Raw genomic sequence first — 27403 nt, forward strand, 5'->3', positions numbered from 1 at the left:
TTGCAATGTTCCTTGACTCCTTTTAGTAAAAGAAATGAAGGAGGATGCAATTTACCGTTGGTCATCCTGGCCAAATATTTTAAATTTAAAAACTAACTTATTTGCATCTCAATGTTTCTATGAAAAGATTCTGTGATATGTAAATGTGACAAATGCTAATTAAGCTGATATTCCACTTTGAAAAAGCAGCAAACATCCTGCTGTAAATTGTAGCCTAAAAAATGTATCCAAAAATACTGCAATGTGTGACCAAATAAATTTGTAAATGCCACAGAGGCACTAATTGGACAGAGCACAAAACAGTTGGAGAACTTTGCTACTCCAGTGAAAAGCCAATTCTCTTTTGGAGGACCTGAAAGTACACCAGTCCAGTTTAGTGTCACTAAAAAGCATACTCCTCTGATCTCTTCCTTCTGCTTCCTGATGTTTTGAGTGGTGGCAAGAGAGTCTCAGTTCCCAGGGTTCTGATGGGGGTCAGGAGGTCAGAGTCCAGAGGAACGAATCGGTGAGAATTGAGAGTGATGTTGAAGGTTAATGAGATATGAGAGGGCAAAGTTATTTAGGCCTTTGTAGGTGATGAGTATTTTATATTGGGTGGTGATAAATGGCGAGCCAGTTAAAAACGGGTAATGTCCCTGGAGTGAGTGTGGATCAGTAGACAGGCAGCTGAGTATTGAATATAGTGTGATTTTTGCGGATGAGTGAAGGGAAGTCACTGAAGGAGCCATTTTCTTCAGCTTATCTGGGAAAGATTGGGGGGCAGCAACCTGTGTAGGTAGCAAGACCCAGACTTCCCTCTCTCCAGCCACTTGTTCCAGTTCCTCTGGGGAAATCCCAATTCCTTCCCAGGCCAGCCAACAAACATAGTCCGTCCAGCTTGTCCTGGGTCTTCCTCTGGACCTTGTCCCAGTGGGATAGCCTGGAACACTGCATTCAGCAGGCATCTTTTTTTTTTAAAAAACTTTTTATTCAGATTTTCCAGTGCAGGTCACATCACATACATATAATATATTTTACAAACTGCATGTACAACCTCACATATTGTGCTCCAGAAGAGGCTTTGTCCATAATCCTAAAAAAAGAAGAAAAAAAAACACAAGGGAGAATCTCCTATTTATCAATCGTAATCTCCATTAGCTGTGGTTTGAAATGAATGTTTGAATTGGGGACCATTTTTCTAAGAAGATGTCGCTTTTCATCTGAAGTTTTGCTGTAATTTGTTCCATATGGTACACCTCCATCACTCTATTCTTCCACTGAGAGACCGTTGGGGGGCTGAGGTTTCAGCCCCCGAAATTTCTTTCGGACGAAATAAAGTTATTTTAAGTGTGGGATCCATTATTTTGTGTATTGTCCTGTCAGACTGTGTTTTTTGAAGTTGGAAGGATAACAGTCGACTGGCTCTATTTCCCATCTCATAGAACCTTTGTTTGGAGAACTTCAGTGCTCCCTTCACTTTGTATGTGAGAATTTCATCAAGCTCTTTTCTAGCCTCTTTTAATTCCTTTAGAGCATATGTGTCAAACTCAAGGCACGCGGGCCACATGTGGCCCGCTACGTCATTTTATGTGGCCCTCTCCCCCCACCCGTTTTACAGCCCCATTGATTGACTTAAAACAGGTTTAGAGCACGAATTTACTCCAAACTACATCTCCCATAATGCCTTCCGATTGTTACCAGCCAACATTACGGCTTCTCGCCACTAGAGTGCAGCAGAGTCGCCTCAAGCTGATTATTAATTTTCCCAGCGAATAAAACTGAAACACCGACAAGCTAACAAGCTAAAGAGCGAAGTTCCGTGATGTTTCAATCGAGGACTTTTACCGTCTACTGCCCCCTGATTTGATGCCACAGCTTCGACTCCATGCAGCTCCTGTGTTTTGTCCATGTTTGGAAGCACCTATCTGTGCGAACAGATGTTTTCAATAATGAATTTAAACAAGACCAAGACCAGGTCGCGCATTACTGACGAAAACCTACACGCCATTTTGCACACAGCACAAGAACTAAAACCGGACATGGACGAAGTGACCAGGGGAAAACGGTGCCAGACATCCGGCCAGAAAGCATTGGTAAGCACAAACAAACTAAATTTAAATAGAATGAATGTAAAACCAAAACTCAGTATACTGGAATATGTATGTAGTTTATTGATTTTGCTTGTGTTTTGTTTATTTACAGAACACAACACAATGAGGATGTGTGAGTTGGTGACAGGGTGAAGAGGATCAGCTTTGTGTTCAAGGACAGGCAGCATCACCTCATTGTTTGGTTCTTATGTGAAATACATGTTCGTTGTGTAATAAATAACGAACACGTTTTGTGAATGAAGTTGAGAGTTAATATCAAAACTTGTTTTTATTCTTTGTCTGTTTATCTTTAAAGCAGCCAAAGATTAATTTTCCCAGCGAATAAAACTGAAACATCGACAAGCTAACGAGCTAAAGAGCAAAGTTTAGCTGAGCAGCTTAAAAATACTGAGCATATTTTTAAACTGCTCAGTTTAAAAATATTGTAATTTTTAAACTGAGCAGTAATTTTACATCCATGCAAACTCAAATGTAATATTTAAAACTTGAACACATAAAATCAGTTATTTAACAATATGAGGTGTTGTTTAATTTATTTTTAACATTGCATTTTCATACATTTATGCTAGGGTTGCCCAAGTCTAGTTTTCCAGACCTATCACTCTGCAACTTTAGATGTGTTCCTTCTCTAACACACCTGGATCATTGACTCATTCATAGGCCTCTACAGAACTGAGTTGCTGCTAATGAGGGAAGTCAACTTTTTGTCCGGCGTATGTTTTAGCAGGGATGCATCTAAAAGTTGCAGCCTGGAGGACTGCACTTGGGCATTTCTGATTTATACCGTCAATGTGGCCCATTGAGGGTGGCCAATATGCTGAAGTGGCCCTTGGTGAAATTGAGTTTGACACCCCTGCTTTAGAGTGTCATTTCCCCTGCTACGCTTATGTTCAATTTCTAGTTGTTTTATTTTACATTCAAGTCTTGTTTTTCCTTGCGCTGTTTCTTAAGTCTAGAAGATATTTGTATCATTTTTCCTCGTTATACTGCTTTGGCTCCACTCCACATCATAGGTGGAGTTACAGTTCCATTATCATTTATCTCCAAATATTCAAGCAGATGTTGTCTCATTTCCTGAATCACTGATGTGTTGGTGAGTAGTGATAAGTCTCCAGTATCTAAAGGGGGTGTCCTTACCTAAGTGTAGCTGTATGATAACTGGGACATGGTCACTCAATGTAATTGATTCAATACTACAGTCAATTACTTTATAAAAGTATTTTTGAGGTATGCAGAAGAAGTCTATCCTTGAATAACTATTATGAACTTTTGAAAAGAAAGTAAAGTCCTTTTTGCTCAGGTTTTTAAATCTCCATGGATCCCCCAGACCCAGTTCGGTTATCATATTACTGAGTATTTTTGTTTTCCTGCTTTGTCCCCCCCATTTCTGCTGGTGTCCTATCTATTTTGCCATAATGTACTGCATTAATATCTCCTCCAACTATTACTATGCCTTTAGCATTCTCTGCAATTATATTAGCTATTTCTTTAAAAAAGTAATCATCGCATTCTTAAGATGTATAAAGATTCATGATAGACATCTCCCCCTCCTACATCCGACCCAGCACCAAGACATATCTCCCCATTTTATCCCGAATGACTTTTTCTGTGGAAAATGCCAATGATTTGTTAAATAAAATAGTGACTCGTCTCTTATTTCCATATGATGCACTATATGTTTGATTTACCCAGTCCCGTCTTAATGTTTTATGTTCTAACTCATTTAAATGGGTCTCCTGTAATAAGGCAATGGAACATTGCATCTGTTTTAGTTGACTAAATTTTTTTTTCCTCTTTATTGGGTGATTTAAACCATGGACATTATATGTTACAATTGTTAGTTTTTCCATATGTACATTTTAATTATGATTACCTGATAGGTCTATTTTAGGTCCTAACCTGCAAAGAATCAACCAGAGACACAAATTACTTTTCTGCAGAAGAGGGGAGCAGAAACCAGACGCGGAGAACCGCCGTCAAACACCGTCTGTGATCAACTCTGTCGGCTCTTTTGTCCCCACTGCTCTTTTATTATGTTTACAAGGAAGGAGGTTGGGCTTTTTCACACAGTCACACAAAGAATTGACCAATGACCTTTACTACAGGATGTTCTGGCCCTTACAAGGGCACGAGGCTGACCGCAACCAAACAGTTTCACAGAAAGCTGTTAACACAGGAATGTGTTAACGTTTTTAGCCTCCAGGCAAACATCCTAAAATAGTTAATAGTGTACTACAAAAGAGAGAAGTCAAGTAAACATCAAACAGAATAATAATATGAAAACATAACCTTTCAAATAAACTCACAAGTAAATGAACTTAGATAATTTTTCTAACATTACCTTTTTCATATGACTATTTCTGTAGGTATCAATGCTATTATGAAATATGTATTTTACACAATGTGGTTGCACATTTGTTAGATTACTCAAGGTAATCTTTACAAGCATTGGAACATACTTGACCTGAACAGACAATGAACTAAGCACCAATACGACCATAAAACCGGTCTCCATGGAGACGAAGGGGGTGTGACAAGAAGCCCTTCGCCTGGCCGCTTTTCATTGGCTGATGCCAATTCTACGTAGTAGCGCGGCTACAATGTGCGTGACCGTCTCAGACACACGCTTCCCGTTAGCTAAGTACAGCATAATAAAAAAATAAAATAAAAAAAAGTACAGCATAATGGCAGAACTGATACAACTTCTACACCTTGAAGCCTGTCTGCTACACAGTCTTACGTTAGCTAAACAGATCAATATGCAATGTGTCTGTATCTGACATACACTAAAGATTTTATTTTAGCAGAAAAGGCTTTGGACTAAACTGTTACTGGTGTTAGCCACTCTAGCACCAAGTACAGCTAGCCAATCAACCATCGCTGTGTTCAGGGAAGCGCTGATTAATAATAGAGAAATAAATATCAAGCCTGGAAACTTGATATTGTAACGGACTGAATGTTATGTTTTTAACGTAATCTTTGCTCATCTTGGTTGCCACGGTAACAGGTGTGACAGTAAGATAAAGAGATTTATCTTACTGTTACCGTGGCAAAGAGAGAGAGAGAGTAAAAAGGTAGGAGTGGTTTTGAGTTGATCACCTGTTCGGGTTATTTTACCTTTGTTTCCCTTTGCTGTGGCTCATTACAGCCGCTGTAGTTTCTAAACGTTGGACTAATTACCTCGTTCGTTTGTGAGTTTACGTCATTCACAACAAACATCAAATAGAACAAATATATTTCATAAAATTTTAACAAACAAATGGCTTCTCCCGTGGTAATTATGTGAAATTAAATGAATTATATTCCAACTTCAGAAGATTTGACTTTACCTTTACAGAGCTCTTTGGTTCCTCCTATCAGTCTGTAGCTTCTCATATTTCGGTCATCAAACCAAATTTCAGATCTACCATAACTGACTGACACCTGCTGGCCTCAGGTTTGCAACCAGCTTGTAACTGAGAAACCAGTAACCTCCTCCCAGTGACAGAGTCTCACTGAGGAAGAAACTGCATTAGGTTTTCTATCACTTTAATATTTCTGCTATAACTGATGTATATTCGCATATAAAATAAGTCAATAGAGTTTAATTTACAATTTTTATGTCTTCGTGTCATGAGGTAGATCTCAGCCGGCTGGTGAGAGAAAAAGTAGATCTTGGTCCCAAATACCGTAGTTTGGGCTCCCCTGATGTAGAGGGTGTGTAGATCTGCCGTTTTCCTCATGGAGCAAAAGCATTTTGCTGTGACGTGCACAATGAAGTTGTTGAAGTCCAATAACAGAACATCATTCAGCATCAGATTAGTGGGGCCATTCTTCCCAACCACACACCTCCAGGTCTCACTCTCATAGTTCACATGAGAGTTGAAGTTCCCTAGCAGAACAAGGAAGTTCACAGGAGGGGCACTCTTTAGCACCCCCTGCAAGACTCCAATAGGTATAGGTAGTCTGAACTGCTGTTTTGCAAATAAGCACAAACAACAGTGAGAATCCATCCCCCCACATGTAGGGAGAAGGATGCTACCCTCTAATTCACTGGGGTGAACGCAAGATTCATGCAGCAAGATGGGGGCAGAAGATATCCCCCAGTCTGCGTCTCTCACCAGAGACAACTCCAGAGTCCCTGGTGAGAGACACAGAGTCCAGAAGGAAAGTGTCCAACCCCTTTCAAGGAGACTTGTTCCAGTACCAGAGGTGTGCATCGAGGTGAGTTTGACTATTTCTAGCCTGAACCTCACACACCAACTCAAGCTCTTTCCCCATCAGAGAGGTGACATTCCATGACCCAAGAGACAGCTTCTATGGCCAAGTATCAGAACACCAAGGTTCTAGCCATCGGCCACCACCCATCCCACATTTCACTTGTACCCTTTAGCTGGGAACTTGAGTGCAGTTTTTTGATGAGTATCTGTTAAAAAAGACTTTAAATTAAAAATAGTAAATTGTGTAGTTATTTAAAGTAAAAAATACAAATCTTTTATTTGTGCATCCATTGGTTATTTTCCATGGATGCACAAAGATAACATTTTCAGACACTTTAATTTGCAAAGTTAGAATTCAACACAATGATGCAGTCTCATTTACAAATACAGAATATTTATGAATGGAGCTTGTACTCATATTACACCAGATTTACATACTTTCAGAAATTATGTGAGAAGTGTTGATGATCGGCATGTTTCTAAACCTGCCAACCGAATGAAACTTTGGTTACATTTAGATAGATAGTAATTCAGAACTGGCATCATGTTTCAGACTGAGCTTTAGTTAGCTTATTTCTGTTTCATGCATAATGTAGCAGAGTATGATGCAGATGTTACAGCTCCAGTTTCCTCCAGTGAACACATTCAGCAGATGGCCATTTGCTGGCCATTTGAGTCCATTTGTTCTAATAAAGCATGGAGTTTGATCATCATCAGCCATTCAATGTCATATTCTTTTTTCCAGAAGGCTTCTGCTTGGTGTGTGCCAATTGGTCTGTTCATGGGATGGGAGTGAAGGGTCATGGGAAATGGAGTCCATTTCCATGTTCCACTGTTTGGGAGATCACAGTGTCATCGCTGGCTGATTGAATAAAACATCAGCAATGAGAGATATAAAATGGTTTCCAGGAGCTACTATCTGCACATGCTGTCATTTATAGCTCTGTTCTCTGTTATTTTGCCATTTTGTGTGATAGTGTGTGGAGCTAAGGTTTCATCGCAGGTCTGACGATCCTTTGGGTGAACTTGTTAGGACCGAGCTTCCTTTGGATTACTAACCAGTTGTTTCTTTTCATTTCGGGAACATCTGTCTGTTGTTGGACACAGATGGAGGTTAGGTTTCATATCTGCTGGGACATATTCAGAGTTTTCTGCTTCAGTGGCTCAATCATCTGTGTTTCTGGATGTTTATTTGTGAACATTGATTATCATTCAATTTAAATCTCTCCTTATGTTCAACCATAAAACATTTTTTTAGATTCAGTCTTTTTCTTCCCATTAAGTGAAATAAGTCTAGTGATTTGAGGGAGCTAGCAACCCCTGATTCCAAACACACCAACTAGAAGGTCAACTAGTTCCTTAACTCGGGTAGGACATGAGAGGTTCGCAAGTTGTTCGCTCAGGGTGCCAAACAGACGAGGACCGCCTCTGTGGTCAAATAATAGTTCAGGATGTCTCAGTCGCTTAGCTTTAACATCCCATCCAAGAGGGAGAGGGGTGAATAGAACAACTTCTTCCCTTCCTTAAGCTTTATTCAACCAGGATACAATTGACACATGCCCATAATCTTTTGGCAATTTTGAGACAACAGAACAAGCTAAATTGGAACGTATGCGTGTGTAAAGTTTTGTGCATAAAAAAACCCTAATGAAATACTATCAAAGGTTGATTGTAGAACTGAAGAAGCAGGAGGGTTGATGATGATGAAATGAAATAAACTGCTCTGATCTATGCTGAAGAAGTGGAAAAATAATAAGGAAGGAAATAGTGTTGTAAAACTTGAAAGCTGTTATTTACAATAATAAAGCTACAGCAGAGTTCTTTCATAGAGGTTGTCCTCTATAACCTATGCTAAATGACACCAGACTCAGGAAATGTGCAACAGTGACAGATTTTGTCCCAAAAATTAATGACACAGATTTCAACATGCAATTGCCTCATACACACTTGTTGTATGACAGTCTCATGAAGAGGACTCTCAGGTTTGTCTTTATTTTATGTAAAATCTTTCTTTGCACCACCATCCCCAGTGAAATATTCAAAATAGAAAACACTTTGTACTGCGATGGACTGGCGACTTGTCCAGGGTGACCCTGCCTCTCACCTGTTCACCATTGGCACCAGCACCCCTGGCGACCTAAGGGATGAGCGTGTAGGATAATGGATGGATAGATACTATATTTGAAATTGCACACAGGAGTACCCAGAACATAACCAGCCTTGTTTATCATTGAGTTAGTTCTTGGCTCTGATGCTGCTGCCCCAACAAATGACGGCAGAAAAGATGATGCTCTCAGCAAGACTTATAGACGATATGCAGCATCTTACTGCAAACCTTGAAGAATCCAGCTTTGCTTTGTCTATTCTTGTAGATGCTTCTGTGACTGCCTTTCCATTAACTATGGAATTGCACAAATTGAAATTAGAAAATAAATCAGCTTAATGGAAACACAATAATTTAGAAAAAAACTCTTTTGATAAAAAAGTTACATCAGCCATATTGAAATAGATGTGCAGAACTGTAATGGAAGCACTTCTTTTTGCATTACAAGTCACGTGGCTGCCATCAATGGCAGTTATGTAGTCTAAATTAATTTCATATTTTTAGATTAAATAAATAAGTTAAAGTTAAAATAATTTATGTTTATTAAAAATCTGACTGTTATATAAATATTGTTGTTTTCACATTGATGCAGAGGTTATTGTCTTTATACCACTGAAACAGGTGTTACACCTCCTGTCTGTATTTGGACTCATCATTGTTTGTGATGCGTGGGTCAGGGCTGTGTGGACCACCGATGAGATGACATCAGAGGTAGAGCAGTTCCTCCTGTAGGTGTCCCTACCATTAAGCAGAGCTCTCACCTCAGCATTTTTCTGGTTTTTGTAACAGGATACTGTCCTGGTAGTCATCTGCACAGTTAAAGATGAAACCCAGAACAGAGGATGTGTATTCCTTCAGGTCCATCTCTCCCCTCATATATAGTCGCCTCTCTGAAGACCTGGCAATCTGTGCACAGATTGCCAGTCCATTGTCCTCAGACAGAAACTGCTGTGTCTACTAAGTGCACATTTCAGCTTTGGTGATATAATAATAACCAAACTGATGGCCATCAGTTCAGTTGAGCTGTGCATTAGCTGTGAATTTAGCACTGAACTAGTGCCTACATCAGCCTCATAGGTTTTACAATAAGGCTTAATTGAGGGAGCTCGAGAAGCCACTGCAGCTCTGTGTGCCGCCATACCATGGTTGCTACAAGCAACCATAGCAACCATAACCATCCAAGTACCCCTCTCCAAGTAAGAGGAGCCATATTGTGATGATATCCTGAAGGTGGAGTTTCAGAAAGAGCAGGAGACAGAAGCCCAATGTCAAGGCGTTAAATTATGAAGTGAAATAGTTTTGGTTTTATTTCATATATAGAACATTTTTATAACAACTGAAGGTAACTGTCAGGTCTAAATACCTATTAGAGACAATTTTAACAAACACAGGAAAGACAAGAGAGTTAGATTCTTTGTTTCTCGCGAGGAGAACGGACAGAGATGTGCTTTCAGTTACAAATCTCCTACCGCTCTGAAAAACACATCTCCCGCTCCTCTGTTTTATTGATTTTAGGAACCCTGCCACACGGGGCGCTGCAACTCTAGGGGGTGGGGTCAAAGCATTTTAGTTGCAGTGCCACAAGACAATCACTAAACTAAACACATGGTATCTACAATCTAAATCCTTCTTGCTCCAGGCACGGCGTCGAAAGGGACACGTTGTATAGCTTCAAAGCAACGGCTTTGTATCACAAAGAACAAAGCAGAGTTTCCTCCAGGGTTGTAAAACTCAGCTTGGAACAACTAACACCTCCATCTCTCAGGGAGGCCTGCTGAGAATATCTGTCACCTCCCTCTTCCAAGGAGGGATTAGGAAGAAATCAGAATTAATGAACACACAGAAACATTATCTAAATGTAACTACAAGGCTACATAATACAACAAATATTTGATAATACTAATAATACAATTTACCCAACAGTAACATAGTTACCTGATTGTCTTGTACTATGTGCCTGGAAAATGCATAATACATACCCTTTAGATAAATACCATACACTGGTTATCTGTTCATCTATACATTTTTTTGAAGTGATTCTATTTTTTTTAAAATTGAAACTAAATTTCTTCTTTTGCTGGTTTTTTTTTTTTTTTTTTGAATACATTTTCTTAATTGTATTCCGTCTTACTAGTGATGGACCTGAAGGTGACATATTGTTGCTGTGACAGAACAATTAATGACAGTGTAAACATAGAACTTGTTTAACCAGAATAGAACTCTCTGATAGCTGCAGTCAAAGACAGATGCATTTGCTCCTTTTCCTGTGTCAGCTTCACAGTCACTGATGAGCCAGACTTTATGCAGTAACTTCCAGTCATATTATAAATTTGTTCTGTGATCCATTTTCCTCTTTACACAATCAGGTTATGTTGTATTTATTGAACTTTTATTTAACCAGGTGAGTCATAAAGAACAAATTCTTATTTACAATAATGAGCAGCTGAGGAGGGAAGAAAACATAAAAAGATCAAGCAACACACTTTTACACTAAACAACAAACCTTAACAATACTGTTAAATATTGCTAAGGCTTAACATGCTTAACATGCTGCTGTACAAATCAAGGCAGCTTCTTGTGACCTGTTTAGACTGAGCAAAGATCACTAGACTAACCTTGTACTGTGTGAAGAGTAATATTCCCATATACAATTGTATTACTGTTTACAATACAAGCACACGATCATGCTTCTGATATTATTTCTTCTGAAACATGTGCTCTGAAGCCACACAACATCTGTGTTGACAAAATGTAAAATAGGTGATCTGTGATCTGAGAAATGAGGAGAACAGAAAGGAACCGGAGAGACAAGATAATTATTGCACGACTAAGAATTGGACACAGTGTACTTAGTAGAAGTTTATTTATTAAGTTTATTGGACAGGGACAGACACATGTTAAAGTAGAGAAACTGAATGAAGCAGCAATCCCATGCTTGTGGTGCTTGTAACATAAGCTCATTTGCGGCACGTGTCCCCAGATGGGCTTTTCTAAACAGCATAGAGCAATGTAGAACATTATTCTTAGTACAGAAATATCAGACAGGAAAATGTGATTGTGGAGAAGATGAGAGATTTGCATAGCAGGAATTACCAGATGGAGAGAAATGACTTAATACAAAATCTTAGCAATATGAAAATAAAACTAGAGATTGTTCAGTTGTTGTAGAAAGACTCAGAAAGCAAAAGCTATAACAGTAAATTTTATTTCTTAAGATAGTGTATATTATAGAGTAGGATCTTGTTTTTGGGGCCTGCCCATAGCAATGCATGGAGGCACCTATTATTCTACACCCAATAGAACGTCTCTTTATTGGGGCCTGCCCATAGCAATGCATAGGGATGTAATCCCTATGCATTGCTATGGGCAGGCACCTATTATTCTACACCCAATAGAACGTCTCTTTATTGGGGCCTGCCATGCAATGCATAGGGATGTAATCCCTATGCATTGCATGGAGGCACCTATTATTCTACACCTAATAGAACGTCTCTTTATTGGGGCCTGCCATGCAATGCATAGGGATGTAATCCCTATGCATTGCTATGGGCAGGCACCTATTATTCTACACCCAATAGAACGTCTCTTTATTGGGGCCTGCCATGCAATGCATAGGGATGTAATCCCTATGCATTGCATGGAGGCACCTATTATTCTACACCTAATAGAACGTCTCTTTATTGGGGCCTGCCATGCAATGCATAGGGATGTAATCCCTATGCATTGCATGGCAGGCACCTATTATTCTACACCCAATAGAACGTCTCTTTATTGGGGCCTGCCATGCAATGCATAGGGATGTAATCCCTATGCATTGCATGGAGGCACCTATTATTCTACACCTAATAGAACGTCTCTTTATTGGGGCCTGCCCATAGCAATGCATAGGGATGTAATCCCTATGCATTGCATGGCAGGCACCTATTATTCTACACCTAATAGAACGTCTCTTTATTGGGGCCTGCCCATAGCAATGCATAGGGATGTAATCCCTATGCATTGCATGGCAGGCACCTATTATTCTACACCCAATAGAACGTCTCTTTATTGGGGCCTGCCCATAGCAATGCATAGGGATGTAATCCCTATGCATTGCATGGCAGGCACCTATTATTCTACACCCAATAGAACGTCTCTTTATTGGGGCCTGCCCATAGCAATGCATAGGGATGTAATCCCTATGCATTGCTATGGGCAGGCACCTATTATTCTACACCCAATAGAACGTCTCTTTATTGGGGCCTGCCCATAGCAATGCATAGGGATGTAATCCCTATGCATTGCTATGGGCAGGCACCTATTATTCTACACCCAATAGAATGTCTCTTTATTGGGGCCTGGATGTAATCCCTATGCATTGCATGGCAGGCACCTATTGTTCTACACCTCAAAATAACTGCCGCTTCCTACTACCGTTAATGCGGCTCGTACCGCTGCATGCCCCCTCACAATATATATATCAAAACGTGAGGCTCAATCCCGTGAGGGGAGCTATTACTTTTGTTGGCATTTCGAGTAACTGTGGCGACATAATTAACAAAAAACGAGCCAAATTTAACTCAAAACAAAAGTCTAACTGACACAAAACAGTGTCAGTTAGACTCAAAATAGACATAGAATTTAGTCTGCCTCTCTGAACTGCTCTTTAGAACTACAATGACTGAAGGTTAGAACTACAACATGGCGGACACTGAGTGCCTACAAAAGAGGTCTGAGCTGAATGTCAGAACTACAACATGGTGGAACTGTCAGTTACTACAGAGGAGGACTGAGCTGGCCTTTAGAACTACTTGTGTTTTGGGCATTATATAACTGATTTTACCCAACCATTGTTACACATGGGATTAGTGTGGCAATTTAAAATGAAGCTTACTGAAAATTTCAAAATAAAAGCCTTGAATATTTTTACATCATGTAGTTGCTCTTTTTGGCTTTATTTGACTTTTTCATCCAAAGCACTGTTACACATGATATTAGTTTAGCTCTTTGAAATGAAGCATACTAAAAATTTCAAAATAAAAGCCTTGAATATTTTTACATCAGATAATTGCTCTTTTTGGCTAGGGTTAGGGTTAGGGTTAGGGATAGGGTTAGGGTTAGGGTAGGTGTAACAGTGCTTTTTATCCAAAGCACTGTTACACATGGGATTAGTGTGGCAATTTAAAATTAAGCTTAACAAAAATTTCAAAATAAAAGCCTTGACAATTTTTACATCAGATAATTGCTCTTTTGAGCATTATATAACTGATTTAACCCAGCAATTGTTACACATGGGATTAGTTTGGCACTTTGAAATGAAGCTTAACAAAAATTTCAAAATAAAAGCCTTGAGAAATCTTACATTAGGTAATTGCTCTTTTGAGCAATAAATAACTGATTTAACCCAATGACTATTAGACATGGGATTAGTTTGGACCTTTGAAATTAAGCTTAACAAAAATTTCAAAATAAAAGCCTCAACATGCCCCTGAGGTTAGTGCACCGCCGCAGGCGGTGCAATAATATTATTCTGCATTATCTTTTTCTCTCAGGTCAGGGAACTGCCTTGCTGCGCAAGGCAGTTCATTAGCATTAGCATTTTAGCTTATATAAGCTATTAGCTATTTATATGACTTTTTAGCCATGTTTAGTATACTGAATGGAGTAATACCATTATAGAAAACATCCTAGTGATGTCCCACATGCTACTGACAGCAATCACGCTAACATTAGCATTTTTGCTAATTTTAGCTGATACACTTACTTTATCATACTGAATGGTGCAAGTCAATGTTAGTAAACATTCTTGTCATTGTATTCATATGATTGCAGCTTTCTTTAGCATTGATGCTAATTTCTAGCATCAGAACGCTGGGTCCAAACCGACGGGCACACTTTGGCAGGCCCCGGTTAAATTTCTTCAGGAATTTTCTAGTTTCTTTTTGTCGTTTCGTGGTCAACACTCCGTACCCGTTGGTGGCTTTAATTCTTCTTACAGCTGTTTGCCAACCGCCATTAAAACAAAGAAGATGAAGAAGAAGGTTGAGTAAAACCTGCTTTGTCTACAGGTGAAAGTCCAAACCCAGTTCTGTCAAGTCAAGACTCTAACACATTAGATATCTACTGTACTACTGGACTATTGCAATATTTGACCTGAAACACCACCTGAAATGTGACAAGTGTCATTTACAGCCCATTTATTTTAGCTTTTGATAACTCACTAATTTTTTAGCACTGCTTTTTCTAGTTCAGGATCAGATTGTAGAATTTCAAATAATCACTAAGACACATATTCACCATACATTCAATTCAATGCAGTTTATTTATATAGTGCCAATTCACAACAAAGAACATTTGTCTCATAATTTTGCAGGTCTCTCATGTTGTGAAACAATCTTTACAAGCCAGACTTTTGTGATCTCCACTAACTTGATTCTGTTTTTCTTTCTGACTGTCCCACCTCAGCACAAACCAGGTCAAAGTCTGGACTTTACCCAGATCATTGCAACATTTTGATTCCTTTCTTTTTCAGCCATTCTGATAAACGCTACCTGTCCAAAAAAGAAATTTTCCACCAGAGAAAAGGTTACAGGCTAATATTGTTTTGGAATGTCTTTAGCTTTGATTACAACACTCATTCACTCTGGTATTGTTTCCATAAGCTTCTGCAATCATCAGTCACGATCATTCAGGAACTTTTTCTAAACACATTTCTGCCTCAAAGAAGATTATTTTCTTACAGTTTTTAATAATGAGTTGGACAGTTCTCAATACTTTGTTAGTAGTTTCTTTAATCCCTTTACATGCTTCCTCTGCTTGATAAATCCCAATAATTTGACCCTTTTTAAAGAGATTAAAATATTTTCCATGACCACAAAACGTGTCTTTAGACATAGTTGTTTGAGAAATGATACTTGTTGCATCAGTTGGGGTTAAATAGCATGTTGTTATTATTATTATTATTATTATTATTATTATTATTATTATTAATACAGAATTAATAATAATAATAATAATTATTATTATTATTAATAATAATTATTATTATTATAATTAATAATAATAATAATTATTATTATTAATAATAATCCATGAAGTAGTTATAATAATATTATAATAATATACAATAAATCACATGTCCTCTTCAGGTCCCTGCATGTGAGCTCTATAAAGCTGTGCAATAATCATGCAAAAGAAAATAATCTGCATTTATTTATTCTGTATTTAAAAATCTGACAGATTTTTAGGTTTCTGTTTTATTTTAATTTTATTTTATATGTAGATACTTTATTAATATACAGTTTATATTGTTTTGAGATATTTTCATATCTAAAGTAGGGTATATCTTGGCACTGTGATGCATGTAATAAGTGAATTTCCCCTGTGTGGAATTAATAAAGGATTGGTCTCTTCTTTTCTCTTCTCTTTTCTCTTGTATTCTATTCTATTCTATTCTATTCTATTCTATTCGTAGTGAATATCTGATTAGTTCATCCATCCATTATCTTACACGCTCTCTCTGGTGGGGTCATGAGGGGTGCTGGTACCTACCTCCAGCGGTCAATGGGAGAGGCGGGGTCACCCTGGACAGGTCACCAGTCCATCACAGTATCTGTTTAATTTGGTCAGAGTCTGACATCTGTATTACAAACGATCTTTGCTATTTTGTATTTGCGGAAACATGACCGAGTGAGCAGTCTTAGCAGCAAACGGTCTTTAATGTATATTTCTCCGCAACTTTGTCAGCAAGAATTCGGTCAGTGAGAAGAAGGCAAACGGCTCATGATCACTCTGAATCTACTTTATGTGCTTTGTACTTTCGAAAGTTTCGTCTTTGTAAGTATTTTTGTGTTTGGGAGACACTTTGACATGTGTTGTTGTTTTTTCTTCGATTCATCAAATGTGGAACAGTACATCATTTTTGAGCACAGCATTTAGATAAGTGTATTAGTAATGCATTTTCCTTTCTGTTATAATTCAGTTACAAAAACGTTTCGAGTGTACAGTTAATATAGTTTATTATCTGGTTATGTATTTTCCCTTCTGTTGTATTTTAGTTACAAAGAAAAAAAAATCTACTTAAGATCTTCAGTTTTTTAAAAAAAAGCAAACCTTGCATGGAGACATTTATTAGTTGTTTGCTGGCTGTCAACATAATCACGTGTTGTGAAAACAGCGCATTATTATTGTTGTTATTGTTAGGCTTGTTTTTGATTTATTGTTTTTAACACTTATGAACTTTTTGTTCCTACACATGAATTTACCCTTTGTGGGACCTCAACTACTGTTTTTATTCACACCACTACTTCCATTCAATCTTCTCTGAAACATAACAGTACATGTTGTGTATGTGTATGTTGGAATGTCACTACCAAGGTAAATAGGTTAGAACCCATTTACATTTGGTAGATGGGAGTCCTGCCTCCCGAACCCATAGGATATCTTGGAGGACAAACGTTTTAGTTGTTTCAGAAGTCTAGAGATTGGGGTTTGGGTTGACCTTCCTAAACATACAACTAGAGCATCATCAGAACAGCTTTGATACAACTTGTAATATTCATGTGGAGCCCTGCCATTCATAGGGATTAGAGACCACAGCTCTCTGTGAAAAGTTAAAATCCCAAAATACTGAAGGTGTTTGGTACTGCCTATGCTAACAGTTCAAACACCAAATATACTTTGCATTAATATGGACAGTACAAGCTGTCTTAGCATTAATATCTACACAGTCTTCCTTATCTCTGCTCATGGATATAAATTAGCACCAAGGAAAAATGCATGTCCCTCCTGGACTGACTGCTATGTAGATGCCAGCCATCAGGATGTCAAGTAGTGCTGCACTCAGGTATTTCAGTTTCCTGAGTTGCATTTCTGCAAATAAACAAATTGTCCACAAATAAATCTGCAAATACTAAACTGTAAATAGGCCTGGATCCACTGGTCTATCAGTCTGTTGTTGAGCATCATCTCTTCTGCTGTCATCTGTTGGGCCAGCAGCATCAGAACCAGGAACTTAAAAAGGTTCAACAGCCCGATAAAGAAGGCTGGTTCTGAAGGCTGGTTCTGACTGTGGAACCTCTGGAGATGATTACACAAAGAAGGATTTTACATAAATTAAGATAATTATGGACAACTCTACCTATCTGCCTGTCTATCGTATTCTATGTGAAAAAGTGTTTGCCAAATCCTGATATCCTTATTTGTATTATTTGTTTTGCATGTTTGTCACACTTCAGTGTTTCCGAACATGAAAATAATTTAAATAGTCAATACCAAACAAGGAAACGCAAAATGCAGTTTTTAAATAAAAGCGTTTATTAGGAAAGAAGAATAAAAAATCTAAACTGTGTGACAAAGTGATCCGGTGATGCAACTACCAGCGTCCGGACATCCTGTTCAGCCCCTCCGCGGAAGCCCTTCCTCCCTCCCTCCGCCGGAGTCCTGCCTCCCTCCCTCCGCCGGAGTCCTGCCTCCCTCCGCCGAAGCCCTACCTCCTTCCCTCCGCCGGAGTCCTGCCTCCTTCCCTCCGCCGAAGCCCTCCCTCCTTCCCTCCGCCGAAGCCCTACCTCCTTCCCTCCGCCGAAGCCCTACCTCCTTCCCTCCGCCGGAGTCCTGCCTCCTTCCCTCCGCCGAAGCCCTCCCTCCTTCCCTCCGCCGGAGTCCTGCCTCCCTCCGCCGAAGCCCTACCTCCTTCCCTCCGCCGAAGCCCTACCTCCTTCCCTCCGCCGGAGTCCTGCCTCCTTCCCTCCGCCGAAGCCCTCCCTCCTTCCCTCCGCCGGAGTCCTGCCTCCCTCCGCCGGAGTCCTGCCTCCCTCCGCCGAAGCCCTCCCTCCTTCCCTCCGCCGGAGTCCTGCCTCCCTCCGCCGAAGCCCTCCCTCCTTCCCTCCGCCGGAGTCCTGCCTCCCTCCGCCGGAGCCCTTCCTCCTTCCCTCCGCCGGAGTCCTGCCTCCCTCCCTCCGCCGGAGTCCTGCCTCCCTCCGCCGGAGCCCTGCCTCCCTCCCTCCGCCGGAGTCCTGCCTCCCTCCGCCGAAGCCCTCCCTCCTTCCCTCCGCCGGAGTCCTGCCTCCCTCCGCCGGAGCCCTTCCTCCTTCCCTCCGCCGGAGTCCTGCCTCCCTCCGCCGGAGCCCTGCCTCCCTCCCTCCGCCGGAGTCCTGCCTCCCTCCGCCGAAGCCCTTCCTCCTTCCCTCCGCCGGAGTCCTGCCTCCCTCCGCCGAAGCCCTTCCTCCCTCCTTCCGCCGGAGTCCTGCCCCATCCTTCTCTTCCCTTCTTCTCTTCCTACTTCAGGTCGTTCAGCCTCATTTTAGCTGGCCGTCTCGTCGCTCCAACAGACTTCACACGGTCTCTGATATCAGCTTTTTCTTTAAATCTGTGAGTGTTTGCAACATGTTTTTCTTTTAAATTCAGTTTTTTGTGATGTATAGCTAACCTTGCTGCTGATGTTAGTCCGTGTGTGGGCCGCGGCTCCGTCATGCGTGCTGAAGGCAGCAGCAGCAATGGATGCTCCTCCGACAGGCAGACAGCATGTTGGGTCACAGTGAATGACAGACTACAGCTAATCAATGAGCTTTTATCGGTACCTCTTCGGGCTTTGAACTTAATTAAGAGATGCTAACTCATCATGTCAGCTTGAAACAGAAGAAATAGAATTGCTTTACTTTTAAAAGCTTAAAGCGGAAATACTGTTTAGCATTTGAACTCTGTAGAATACGGTTCAGTTAGTTTTACGTTTATTTAGTTGAAAGTGACTATTATGACCTAGGAATAATAAAAATAGCCCAGCCTACAAAATACACAGTTTGTTTGTTTGATTGGAGCCTCCATTTTGTTAGTAACCCGTTTCGGTTCAGCATGAAGGTCGACGGAAGGACTCGACAGCGTCCTCTGAAGTTCCACATCACAAGGCAGCAGAACCAACATGTCTGCCTTGAAACAAGTCCAAGTGTTCAGCAGGCTGCTGGCGCTCACAGAGATAGTTTTAAAATAATATGAGTGAAGGACTGCTTATGTAACATGAACCCGAGGTTCAGCAGGCCTTTGTGTCCTACAGGCTATTGTCAGACACACATGGAGCTGGACAGCTAAGGACACACAGAGGTGTGTTTCCCTGTATGGACATGGCACCTACCCCCCTGAGGGCCACTGTTCATTTGACCTTGACATGCCTGTTAGCAACCTGAGCTAACATGCAGAATATTTTAGACCAGGAGCTTAAATGTGTATCAGGACTGAGGACCTGAATGAGTCTTGTAGCTATGAAGTTTTCTTTTCCATCATGTTTACTTTTTCCCTTTAAAGCGATCAAAACCAGATTCTCATTGTTCTGCCAAGTATCCATGGGCCCGTTAGCAGTTCACCTACATCCACAGCCGACAATAAAAAAGTCAAGCATGTTTGTTTGACTGCGATCTCGATTCTCCTCATACACTTGCAGATGCTGCTCCTCATCTCATCTCACACCAACAGATTATTGTGCTGCCTCGCTCTGCATGCTGACCCAACTAACACAGACTAGGGAACATCTTCCCAGAACCCGACACAGGCTGCTCCCCTCCAGCTAGTTGCTGTGAACTTTCAGTCAGTTGACTGTGAGGGGGGAAAAGCCACTTCATCTTTATTTTGCTTAGAAGAAATGTATTATAACTGTAATAATGCTGTCTGAGTTTAACAGCAATAAAAAATATTTTTCATTTTTTAATAGGAGTAGTAAGATTTTCACACTGATATTTTCACTCCCTATTTGCAGAATATGTAAATCCCATGAGTAACCAAAAGACATTTAGGAAGTTTGGATGTCATTTGTGGTTTAAATTATAGTAGCTTTTTAACTGTAAGATTTAACATGGGTCTTCTATTAAAGCACATTTGCTGTGGTGGATTTGATTCTCTTAACTGTTTTATTTCTGTACCCAGCCTGCTGTTGGATGACCCTTTGACTTTTATTGCAAAACTTGTTGATCCATGTTGAAACAAAAGTGCTCTAGCAGTATTGATTGTGCAGTGTAGTACAGAATATTGCCTAAGAGAGTGAGAGTGATGACAGAGACTCAGTTTATTGATGGGGTCCTGCTAACTGCAGAAATAAGAAACATTTTCACACAGTTAATGTTAGACTTTGACTTTTCGATGCAGTTGAGTTTTGACTTTTTCTGCAGTAACAAAAAGAACTGGAATAATAACAGCTAAGCAACTAAGCCCTGCATCAGGATCGCAAACTTTCTGCTCAGTCATCCATAGAGCTTTACTTGGCTGACAGTGCAGCACTTAGTCTGATGTAGCCAGACTAAGTACTAATTTTTAATTCAGAAACCAAACGCTGTAGAGATCCTGTTTACATTATGTGACTGAGAGGAAAAAACTGGAAACAAATGGAACATTTATTCAAAACAGTTCTCTGAGGTTTCATACTGTATCAAATTTCATCAGTTTATACTTAAGCAAAAATAAGTTTGTGCATAAAATTGTGGGAGTTAAATTATCTTAAGCCGTTTATACAAACAGATAATCTATTCTATCTATTATGTTAGCTTAGCTGTCTGCCTTTTTCTTAAGTGAAATAATATCAAAGAATCATTCACCCGGTGTGTGAGTGGACATATAATGCAATATTGCAGCATACTCGAAAATATGCTGCAATAGGGAAGACGTACAACTTAAATGCATTTTATAATAGACTTTTGAGCATTTGTATCAATTCAGAATTCCCAGGAATAGGAATTGCAATTTTTGATAGAATTGTTTTTCTAGAATCAGTTGGACATTACATCAGATAGCTTTAGATCTACATTCTAAAACTCGGATGTTTCTGCAGGAGCAGATCTGTAACCTTTGCAGATTTGACATACTTTCAGCCTCATGGTGTCTGTTTCTCCCTGTCTTTGCCTCAGAATGATCCTGATAAAAACCATCTTGTTCTACACTTCACTTTGTCCAGATAGTCTGGACTCTCAGCTGTTGAGAAACGATTGTTCTCTGAAGGTGTGGACTCTCTTCAAGCTTTATAGTCAGTGGCTAACATTTGCTCAGTTTGACGCTATAAAACTCTGGAAATTGCCTGTGGTGTAAACAACCTTTCTCCCCTGCAAAGACAGAAGAGCCGATCCAAATAAGGTGGCTGTCAATATGAATTCAATATTTGGAAGCGTGATCAACATGGACTGAATCGCTTTGTTCACTTTCTCTGCTGCCATCACTAAAACTACAAGCACACTACAATTCTAAAACAGCAGAAAATCGTCATCATCCAAAAAATGTTGTGTTCGCTGATTGGCCAAGTAGAAATGTTATCGGAGGGTATCAAAGTCAATGGGAGAAAGCCCATACAGCGCTGTGCAGCAAGATTTGAATCGAGCGAACAGCATCGGAATAGCCAGGCCAGCTCAGAATGTATCCCCTGCTTCCCATGGTCAGCTGAGAGGTTTGAAGTCGAAGACAGATGGTAATTACAGAAACGTTCCACAACAGCCTTGATGTGGCACATTTCCCAGCATTCAGTGGTTGTGCTGCAGATACTCCACCAGGGTGTATTTGGGTCTTCACTGAGGTGACCAGATCTCAGTAAAGTTTCTGAAAGAGTCAGAGACCAGAGTTAAAACTAATTACTGCTGTAACCAGCATAGCCCCTCCTAGACGTCAGCTCACAAGGTCTGTTTAGTTTAAATGCTTATTTTCTGTGATCAGTCGTTAACCGTTAGATATAAAGTACAAGAATTAGTTCTTATGTGTTACTTTGTTGTCGTTTTCTTTCGTGAGCCGTCCTCACGGGTTGTTAACACCAGAATAATGATTCTTTTATGATTCTAAATCATGCGCAACATTGTTGTGTTTTCCTTCTCCGTCTGATACGGGTCGATCTGGACAGCAGCGATTTTGTTCATGTATATTTCTCTCACACATTGGTCAGGAGTGTCAACTTACTTTTCTTTTTTTATGGGTCCGCTATGCCTTGTGCTGCGCTTGCCTAAGATGGAGCAGATCACTTCTGCTTTAGACTTTTAGGAACTATGTGTAATTTCATTAAAATGTGATTCGAAATTGCATGGCATTCTGGGTGTTGTAGGCAGGGGGAAGGCTTTAGCTGCTCACCCTGTCACAGCCAGCTAAGATCACTTATTGGTTACCTAGCAAGAACCTGTTGAGCAACAGCAAGCTAGAGAGGAAACTGTAAATAAAACAGAAAATGTAACCAGTTGTCAGTATTTCAGATATTTAAAATAAATAAATACATAATGATCAAGTGATAAGAAAGGCTTATATTGTGATATGTTTTTCAGTCATATCGCTCAGCCCTCATTTTAATCCATATCTGGATTATAAAAGTAGAAAGTGTTAAAGGTATCAGCCCTGCACTGTAGCTCTGTGGTCAGGAAGGAGGACATCTACCTCGTCTGAGAAGTAGGAAGATATCAGTGAAGAGACCAGAGAACAGTGGATTATGGATGACATTAAGTGTTGGTTTTTACCAACTGGGTAAAGTTGTCTCATTGGACATGTGACCTGTGTCTCTTCAGCATCAAGAATGTCCTCAGTCCTGCAGAAGTTGATCACCCCACTGGCCAGCTCCTCCGCTGAGCCTCCCAGGAACAAGGTGACCGTGGTTGGCGTGGGCCAGGTCGGCATGGCGTGTGCCGTTAGCATCCTGCTGCGGGTAAGACTCTCCCCCTCCATGTGAACAAGGAGCTGCTAATGTTGGCTCATTCTTTTTTTTTTTTTTGTCCCTTTGTGGCCAGGACCTGTGTGATGAGCTGGCTCTAGTGGATGTGATGGAGGACCGACTGAAAGGAGAGATGATGGACCTGCAGCACGGCCTGCTGTTCCTGAAGACATCCAAGGTGGTTGCTGATAAAGGTGAGCGGCTGCACTGAGGTCACTCTGGTGCCCGCCTCTCTCCAGATGAGCGCCAACAGGTCTGCTTCTGTCTCTCCTGTCAGACTACGCCGTGACTGCAAACTCCCGTTTGGTGGTGGTGACGGCTGGCGTTCGACAACAGGAGGGTGAGAGCCGCCTCAATCTGGTCCAAAGGAACGTCAATGTCTTCAAGGCCATCATCCCACAGATCATAAAGTACAGCCCCAACTGTACAATCCTGGTCGTTTCAAACCCAGGTGAGAGCGACTTTGTGTCAGAGCAACAAGTTTCCATGGAGTCCTGCTGTATTCACTCTGTCCTCCTTATTTTTCTGTCTTATCCTTTTAAATTCCAGTTGATGTGCTGACCTATGTGACCTGGAAGCTGAGCGGTCTGCCAAAGCACCGCATCATTGGCAGCGGCACCAACCTGGACTCGGCTCGCTTCCGTCACCTGATGGCCGAACGCCTCGGCATTCACGCCAGCTCCTTCAACGGCTGGGTGCTGGGTGAGCACGGAGACACCAGCGGTGAGTGTCGCTTTGCTGCAGCTGCTCTCCACACACTGAAGCCAAACTGACCTGATGTGCTGCCATCACAGTTCCTGTGTGGAGCGGTGCAAACGTCGCAGGAGTCAACCTGCAGAAGCTGAACCCTGAGATCGGCACCGATGCAGACAAGGAGCAGTGGAAGGCGACACATAAGGCTGTGGTGGACAGGTTGGTCTGATCACTGTGGTTTTCCTCCTGTCAGCTGGGAACATGAAGGACTTATAATTAGGAACATGAACAGTGACTTGGTGTGCTGAGGTGGAAGTGGGTTTCTAATTACAGATGAGTCCTGGGGGAGCAGAACCTGAGACACTGATACTGTTGCTGCAAGTATCACCTGCTGAGGGTTATAGAGACAGATATATTAAGAATATATAAATATATTAATCTGCCTTCTGAAAAAATAATCCCTTGATCAGCCCTACTGAGCTCTTCCTTCACATGTTGTTAGCTCCAGATCCATCCTCTGCAAAAGATCAAATGCTAAATAAATGCTGTTATTGCATTTAAGTAATGTTCATTTTCCTACTAAAAGGTGAATTGAATTGTCTTCATTTTCTTATGCATTAACATTGTATAAAATGGTCTTAAGTGTATAAATGCAAAATATTCAAAATGTGTCAACTTATCTGATTATTTGTTAGAATAATGGATTATAGATTACCCAAGGTTCAATCCTAGGACCCCTCTTATTCAATATTTATATGCTCCCACCAGCTCAGGTTATAACAGGAAATAATATTAGCTACCATAACTATGCAGATGACACACAGCTCTACATTACGATGTCACCAGGTGACTCAGAGCCCAACCAATCACTGAACATATGCTTAAAACAGATAAATGTGTGGATGTGCCAAAACTTTCTCCAACTGAACAGAAACAAAACTGAAGTTATTATTTTTGGACCTAAAGAGGAACGATCTAGAGTTGTAGATCTAGAGTTATAGATCTAGAGTTACAGATCTAGAGTTACAGATCTAGAGTTACAGATCTAGAGTCAATGCACAGATTCAGTTATTACAACTGAAAACCCAGTGATCAGGCCCAAAACCTGGGAGTAGTGATGGACTCTGACCTGAACCTCCAGAGCCACATAAAGACAGTTACAAAGTCGGCCTTCTATCACCTGAAGAACATTTCCAGGATTAAAGGACTAATGTCTCAGCCAGATCTAGAGAAACTCATCCATGCCTTCATCTTCAGTCGTATTGATTATTGCAACAGCGTCTTCACAGGTCTTCACCTCCCGGTGAAGACCTGTTTTCTGGAACAAACTTCCAGAAAACTGTAAAACAGCTGAAACACTGACTTCTTTTAAATCGCAGCTAAAAACCCACCTGTTTAGGATTGTATTTGAAACGTAATCAATTACAAATTTATTGATGGAACTTGACTTAATGTCATGTTTTGATTGTTGATTCTATCTTGCATTGTGTTTCTGTGTTTGATATGATGTTAAGCACTTTGAAATGCCTTGCTGCTGAAATGTGCTATACAAATAAGATTTGATTTGATAAATGAATCATTAGTCGCTGCCCATATATGTGTGTGTGTGTGTGTGTGTGTGTGTACGTGTGTGTTGGAGAAATGGACCTTACTGATGCTTCCTTACTGAGGGCTGGTGTTAACAGGACACACTCTGTTCCAGTGCCTATGAAGTGATCAAGCTGAAGGGTTACACCAACTGGGCCATTGGCTTCAGCGTGGCCGACCTGACTGAGAGCATCGTGAAGAACCTGAGCCGCGTCCACCCCGTCTCCACCATGGTGAAGGTCAGCCATGCTCTCACACACCGTCACACACTGAGCGTCACACAAATCATGCTTAAATTCACATGTTTTTCTGTTATCTGTGGTCATTCTGGTGAACGGAAACCCAAAATTCAGGTTCTAATACGACTAGAATAGTTCTTGGTGTCTTTTGTTTTTTTAAGTATCTGGCTGTTCACACAACTCATTTACCTAAAGCTGTTTATTCAAAGTAGAGTGAAAGGAAAACATTTAATAGAAGCTAAGGAATAACTGTAGCCTTGATAAGATTGTGAAGCAAAGTTCAGTCAGAGGTTCACTAGCTGTGGGCTGTAGCTGGACTCAGAGCTTCTAGACCCACAACACACACACACACACACACACACACACACACACACACACACACACAGGACCTGGGCTACAGTGTTAGGAGCAGGAGGATCCAAGCTGCTGGAGCTGCTGGTCCAGAACATTCTACAGCCTTCATGCTTCCTTTCCCAACAGAACATTTGGTACTGGCCCACACTGCCATCACCATGGTAACCACATGAAACTAGCCTGACCTAAACCTCCATAGATCCAATGGCCTTCAGCTGCCATGGCAACCTGGACTTCCTGAACCTCAGCAGAACCACCGGCTAACCCCATGCTTAGCATGTTGTATGGCTGCAGTGATAAAAACGAGCAAAGTCAAAGTACTGAGTGCAGAAACTGTACGGTACAGTAGACCCATGTTTGTTGATCTGATGTATTATTTTAACTTGCAGAGAAACTGAATTAGATTTTTAGTATTTTTTGTAAGCCAGAATCACCAAAATGAACCGAAGCACCTCCTCCTGTGGATTTTAATCCATGTAATAAATATGTTCTTAAACTCTCCAATCATAGTCTAAGTTCCTAAGATCCAGCTGTAGGTAAACTGAGTATAGCTGAGAAGTGAAGTGTGAGGTTTAGGGTCTGACTGTTTTCCTTCTCGCTGTGTTCCAGGGCATGTATGGCATCGACGGCGAGGTCTTCCTGTCCCTGCCCTGCGTCCTGAACGGCAGCGGCGTCGGCAGCGTGGTTAACATGACCCTGACAGACGCAGAGGTTTCCCAGCTGAAGAAGAGCGCCGACACACTGTGGGGCATCCAGAAGGACCTGAAGGACCTGTGAACACCTCCCTTCTAGCCCCCCGCAGTGCAGAGAACCCTGTCGTCTCCCAGCACTCCTCCTCTGTTGTCCTGTTCTCAGACTTTCATTCTCTTACTGTAGGAAGCTACAGGTGTGTTTAGAGCTGTCACACACAGCTCTCAGGGAGAATTTAAACTTCTGTCCAGCATTCTGTTAAAACCTGTCTCCTGTCTTTTTGCTCTAAAATCCTCTGCTATGATTCCTAAAGTAAGATGCTCGTTCCAAACAGCTTGTTGGTTGCTTTTCCTGTGTTTGTGTTGGAAGATAGAAGCTGACTTCTCTCCGTTTTCTCAGTAGGGATTCATTTCTGTTCCTACTGGCTTCACTTGGCTCCTTTAGCTGCAGGGATTTCCATAGAGAGCTCAAACTGACTTGAAAGATCCATAACTCCAACTTTAGGTGATGCTCTGGCCTTTTCATTAAGCTCAACTGTAAGTTCACAGGTTGCCACCGGTAACAGTCACCTGGGAATGTTAGTGATTGGAAACCATCTGCTGGAGAGGCCGCTCAGAACACTGCTGTGTAATGACATGTTGGAATAATAAATTTGGTCACAAAGAACAATGTCTTTGCTTCTTTTCTTGTTCTATCTGGTCCAACAAACCAGGTGTGTTGGAACAGGGGCAGAGCGGAAAGCTGCAGTTGGACTGCTGGCTCTGCAGCTCTGCGCCGGTGGGAACGCCACTCTGCAGCACGATCCTCCTGCAGCATGA

The 27403-nt window shown here is 41.0% G+C and overlaps 1 protein-coding gene across 2 annotated transcripts; it reads left to right on the forward strand.

Moving 5' to 3' along the window:
• Positions 1-16189: 16189 nt before the first annotated feature.
• Positions 16190-27251, forward strand: ldhba (lactate dehydrogenase Ba). Of its 2 annotated transcripts, none has more exons than XM_028043947.1 (8): positions 16190-16208; positions 22880-23016; positions 23099-23216; positions 23300-23473; positions 23572-23745; positions 23817-23934; positions 25418-25541; positions 26505-27251. In XM_028043947.1, the coding sequence occupies exons 2-8, from the start codon at positions 22888-22890 to the stop codon at positions 26670-26672; spliced, it is 1005 nt and encodes a 334-aa protein (XP_027899748.1). In that variant the 5' UTR covers positions 16190-16208; positions 22880-22887; the 3' UTR covers positions 26673-27251. The 2 variants fall into 2 exon arrangements, with proteins under 2 accessions (XP_027899748.1, XP_027899747.1); XM_028043946.1 differs by lacking the exon at positions 16190-16208 and adding an exon at positions 18580-18740.
• Positions 27252-27403: the final 152 nt, after the last annotated feature.

This window comes from Xiphophorus couchianus, chromosome 17 (genome assembly GCF_001444195.1).
Source record: "Xiphophorus couchianus chromosome 17, X_couchianus-1.0, whole genome shotgun sequence".
Taxonomy (NCBI): Eukaryota; Metazoa; Chordata; class Actinopteri; order Cyprinodontiformes; family Poeciliidae; genus Xiphophorus; species Xiphophorus couchianus.